The sequence below is a fragment of the Pipistrellus hanaki genome (genome assembly GCF_964339955.1).
Source record: "Pipistrellus hanaki genome assembly, chromosome: 10".
Classification (NCBI taxonomy): domain Eukaryota; kingdom Metazoa; phylum Chordata; class Mammalia; order Chiroptera; family Vespertilionidae; genus Pipistrellus; species Pipistrellus hanaki.
The window spans coordinates 67,134,618-67,140,075 of NC_140512.1; the positions used below are offsets into that span (position 1 = coordinate 67,134,618).

Below are 5,458 nucleotides of genomic sequence, written 5' to 3' on the forward strand. Positions count from 1 at the left end.
TTTTTCATTGGGAATGAATGAAAGGAAGTGGGGAGTTGTTTAAAATCTCTTATTCTTCGCAAATGGTAACATGAGGAAAGGCATGATTCTGGAGGGAGGCATCCATCCCTAAGGCGCCCAGGTGTCAGGCCATGTGGGATGCCCTGGTGTCATTGGGCCTTTCAGAAGGGTGTGAGTTTTACTTATTCTTTGTATTCCTGGTGTCTTTCTTCAGTAATAACAAAGGGGAACACACGCCAGAACTTTGACGTTACCGACCTATTGGTAAATCGTACTTGCAAGAAGGAAAACTTGCTCTTTAGGATGAAAGGCGAAGAATAGTCCTTTACATTTTTTGCAGATTTATTGCCTTCCCCCATCCCCTCCCCACCCCTGTAACTTGCCAATGCAAAGGCCAGCGGCACGGCTCCGGACCTCTCGGGAGAGAAAGGAGGGAACGTCCCCGGGAGGCCAGGGTCCTGGCGGAGCGGGGCGGGCGCCCCGGGCCGGTGGCCTCCCGGGCGCGGCCCTAAGGGGGCTGGGTCTGCGGTCCCCCCACTTCACATGCGGGAACGGGTCAAGTTCAGGAGCGACCGCAGGGATACAGAAGCCTAGTCTGGCCAGTCCGGCAGGACGGGACATGCAGCCGGCCGGGCCGGTCCCGGGAGCCGGTCCGCCCCGGGCCCGCGGCCCCTGCCCGCACCCCGAGCGCGGCCGGCCGGCCGTCCGTCCGCTGCGCCGGGGAGGACGCGGCTGGAGCTCGTGGAGGCTCAGCGCGCAGGCGCCGCCGAGCCCTGCCTGGATGCTCAGTGCAAGCACTAAGGCCAAAAAAATAAAAAATTAAAAAATAAAAAATAGCCAGCGATCTATAGACAGAAGACGCTATAGTCTGTCGGGATGCCCAGCACCAACAGGTAGGAGGCCGTCCTCGGGGTTAAGCGAGCGGGGAGGAGGGCTCCCGGCGCCGGGGAGCTGCAGGGTCACCGGGAAAGCGCTCCCCCTTCCCCCCAGGGGGAAGGCTTTGTGCTTTGGTTTGGTTTGGGTTTTTGTGGTTTTTGTGTTGTTGTTTTTTTTGTGTTTTTTTTAAACAATAAATTACACAATGGGGGCACATTCAGACAATGCATCTTCCGCGGGGCTTAGTCAAAGCTCCATTTTTGGAAAGCGTTGCAAGACTGAGGGATCGCGGCCCGCGAGCCGCCGGAAGCGGCTCCCTTGCAGCACAGAAGCGATCTCCTCGCACCATCTTCGCGTATGTAGTGCATGTCTCCCCCGCCCCCTCCTCCCCCCGTTATAAATCCAGGGGTGGCGGATTCCAGGTTTCGTAATGTTGCATGATGAGGTCGGTATTTACCCGGGGACGCGCCGGTGGGGGGATTAAAACCATCGGAGCAGCTTTGCCCGGTTACCATCAGCATATTCCGAGCGAGTGAAAAGTGGCAGAGGGAATATGCTGAGCGGAAATAACGGAGGAAGCCGATTTTCCTGGTGTGGTTCCCAGGCACCGAGAAGAAAATGTGCATTTTTTTTTTTTTTTTTTAATGAAGCTACTTTCGATGTGCAACTGAGATGATCAGTGTAAATGGGGAGGCTTAATTGATCAGGAAATAACAGGTTCGTGTTAAATTTATTTGAATCCAGGCATCCACGGTTTACAAATGGAAGCCCATTATTCCTCCGGGTGTGTTTCCCTGGCCAGTATTTGCATTAACCATTTTTAATACTCATGTGTGCTTAAAAGAGAAGAGATTTGCCAAAAATGGGGTGGGGTGGGAGTGGGGAAACAAAAGATTAAATCACATCAAATTCTGGGATAATTTCCTATTAATTTAGAAACCTAATGTAACTATACTCTAAGGAAGCAGCAAATACACTTATAATATGCAGCATGAATGGTGACACATGAGTTAAAAGACAAATATTTTGCAATGGTTCTTTGGATCCATGTCTACAGGGGAGGTGCCTATAAAATACTGACAGATACTAATAGACCTCAAATAAATGTAATCTCCTCTCTGTCTTCTATTATTAATCTTGAAGATTCCATTGCAACACTGATGACTAATTCCTAGAGTGGCATATTTTATGATAGTGGAACATTATCCCTTTTGTCTAAAAAAAAAAAAGTATGTTCTCCAAAAGGGGAACATTTTTAAGTTTATCTAGCTTGGAAAACGAAGCAAGCTAATTGTCTGAACTCTCAAGCAAAAATATTAAAGCAAATCATAATATTCAAAATGAAAACTTTATTTACTTCCCATACACCAACAGCTTTGTGTTAGCACTGCCTGACATCATTCATTGCTTGTTAACTTAATACCTGATCAAGCTCTTTTTTCCCCTAGATATTCTGATGGCAAATCAAATGGAAAAAAAGAGGAAGCATGACAGCAGAGTGGATCGATTCTCTTGGTGGATTACATTTTCAGGAAAATGCACGGATCTGTCTTTCCCTTGTTCTGTCTAGATCATGAGACTTGACTGAGGCTGTCTCTTTATCCTCCATCCATCTATGGCGAACTATAGCCATGCAGCTGACAACATTTTGCAAAATCTCTCTCCTCTCACAGCCTTTCTGAAGCTGACTTCCTTGGGTTTCATAATAGGAGTCAGCGTGGTGGGCAACCTTCTGATTTCCGTCCTGCTGGTGAAAGATAAGACCCTGCACAGGGCACCGTACTACTTCCTGCTGGACCTCGGCTGCTCCGATGTCCTCAGGTCTGCGATTTGTTTCCCGTTTGTGTTCAACTCCGTCAAAAACGGCTCCACCTGGACCTACGGCACCCTGACCTGCAAAGTGATCGCCTTCCTGGGGGTGCTGTCCTGCTTCCACACCGCGTTCATGCTCTTCTGCATCAGCGTCACCAGGTACCTGGCCATCGCCCACCACCGCTTCTACACCAAGAGGCTGACGTTTTGGACGTGCCTGGCCGTGATCTGCATGGTGTGGACTCTGTCCGTGGCCATGGCGTTCCCCCCGGTCTTAGACGTGGGCACCTACTCCTTCATTAGGGAGGAGGATCAGTGCACCTTCCAGCACCGCTCCTTCAGGGCCAACGACTCCTTGGGATTTATGCTGCTCCTCGCTCTCATCCTCCTCGCCACGCAGCTTGTCTACCTCAAGCTGATATTCTTTGTCCACGATCGGAGGAAAATGAAGCCGGTTCAGTTTGTGGCGGCGGTCAGCCAGAACTGGACTTTCCACGGCCCGGGAGCCAGCGGCCAGGCAGCTGCCAACTGGCTCTCCGGGTTCGGAAGGGGCCCCACGCCACCCACCTTGCTGGGCATCAGGCAGAATGCAAACCCCACAAACAGAAGAAGGCTGCTGGTCTTAGACGAATTCAAAATGGAAAAGAGGATCAGCAGAATGTTCTACATCATGACTTTTCTCTTCCTCACCCTGTGGGGCCCCTACCTGGTGGCCTGCTACTGGAGAGTGTTTGCCAGAGGGCCTGTGGTACCCGGAGGGTTTCTGACAGCCGCTGTCTGGATGAGTTTTGCCCAAGCAGGAATCAATCCTTTTGTCTGCATCTTCTCCAACAGGGAGCTGAGACGCTGCTTCAGCACAACCCTTCTTTACTGCAGAAAGTCCAGGTTACCAAGGGAACCTTACTGTGTTATATGAAGGAGCATCTGTAAATCTTTAGCCTTCTGAAACACGGACCTTCTCCGTTAAGCAGTTGTGGCCTGCAGCCATATCTTGAGAAGAAGATCAAGAATGGGATTAGTGGTTGTAAGGATTCGGGGACCTTTCTGCAGTCTTTGCAATTGTTCACCTGTCATCCTATTTTCAATCTCAGAGTGATCCTGCTGACTGCCCCATTGGAGGTCTGAAATGAACAAAGGACTGAACCACTGCCCTCAGTTTCTTTATGTGGTTGAAAACTAGGTAATGAAATTAGCAGGTGCTAAGTATCAGTGCTAAATGCTGTGTATATCACTACTTATGAAAAAAACATTAAAAAAAAACAAAAAAAAAAAACACCTAGCATTGGACATCTTAATAAGTTAAGTTGACTTGAGGTAAATATGTTGATAAAAACTAATTTTAGACGTTTGAAGAGTTTAAAACATTTCATACTATTATTGTTTTGCAAATACTAAAATACTTGGGGACTTAAAGTACCATAATCCACTAAAGATATGCCATGAATTATTGGATTGTGACATTTTTTAAAAATCACCTTGTATGTTTGGAGGACCATTCCAAAGCAGTGTATTGGTTCCAATTAGAATTTACTTTAAAAAAAAAAAAAAGTGTTTTATTGATTTTTAGAGAGAGGGGAAGAGGGAGGGATAGAGAGATAGAAACATTGAGGAGAGAGAAACATCATTGACGTGCTGTGTCCTCACACCCCCTACTGAGGATTGAGCCACAATCCAGGCATGTACACTGAACAGGAATCAAACTGCTGACTACTTGATTCCTGGATCGACACTCAACTGCTGAGCCACACCAGTTGGAGCTAGCATCTACTTTTTAAAAATTAATACATTACTATTACTAAATACCACTTTACTTACCTACAGTTAAATTGCTAGCATTGAACTGTATTATTTGATTTTTGTTGATTTGGTACAAAATCTTCCCAATTCACTTTTATTTGGCCTGGAAAGCAACATTGATGGTACAATTGAGCTGTTCTAATAATTCAGAATAAACATATGTTGCCTTGAAGAGTTATCTAATATCTTTCATCTTAGTACTGGAGCAAATAGTCAAGGGAAATCAAATCAATAACTGGTCATGTTCATGCATCTGGAAGACCTGGAAGAGCATTAATACTCTTTTCTTTTTCCTCACGTGGTTTTAAAATTAAGGTGCATATTATTGGAATACTGAGATTGTGTTACTCATTCTAGTACGTTCTAAGAAGCAGGCAGTTGATGTGTGTTTATATTTTTAGTCAGCTGTCAAGGGGAGACCACAGCCTCAGTATGACATCCCGCACAATTTGTGAAGTGTTTATTCTACAGAGGGCACAGTCTTGTTTATACTTTCTGCACATTCAGTGTATTTGTCATTTAAATTATTTCAGATTTAACTTGTGAAAGCTTTAATATGATTTCTGGTATTTTAAAAATATATTAGAGTCTGTGAGTCTCATTCTTTAAAATACAGATGTGTGAATTTCAATATAAAGTTGCATTTGCCAAAACTTAACTGTGTAGCCTGTTATTTTTTTAAAATAAGTTTTGCAGTTTTTGACAAGTGAAAATTTTTTGGGCCTGGAAAGCAAGCACAAACTAGGAAAACTAGCTTTAATATGTTTTTATTATTATTATTATTATTATTATTATTATTATTATAATTTAGAAATGGAAATGCACGAATGATAGAGAGCATAAATCTGATATACCAACAAATTATATTATCTGTAAAAGCATTATTTGATAGCTTATTATAATTATCTTTCTCAAGATAATTTATAAGCCAATAATATTTAGAGACATACCTTTGTACTTGGTTAATTCAGAA

At 44.7% G+C, this 5,458-nt stretch overlaps 1 protein-coding gene across 3 annotated transcripts; it reads left to right on the top strand.

The window, feature by feature from the left end:
* Nucleotides 1-267: 267 nt before the first annotated feature.
* Nucleotides 268-5,143, top strand: GPR85 (G protein-coupled receptor 85). 3 transcript variants are annotated; one of them, XM_084896613.1, is made up of 2 exons: nucleotides 268-893; nucleotides 2,325-5,143. In XM_084896613.1, exon 2 carries the CDS (start codon nucleotides 2,492-2,494, stop codon nucleotides 3,602-3,604), a length of 1,113 nt encoding a protein of 370 aa, XP_084752739.1. In that variant the 5' UTR covers nucleotides 268-893; nucleotides 2,325-2,491; the 3' UTR covers nucleotides 3,605-5,143. The 3 variants fall into 3 exon arrangements, with proteins under 3 accessions (XP_084752739.1, XP_084752740.1, XP_084752741.1); XM_084896614.1 differs by lacking the exon at nucleotides 268-893 and adding an exon at nucleotides 952-1,231; XM_084896615.1 differs by lacking the exon at nucleotides 268-893 and adding an exon at nucleotides 1,287-1,593.
* Nucleotides 5,144-5,458: the final 315 nt, after the last annotated feature.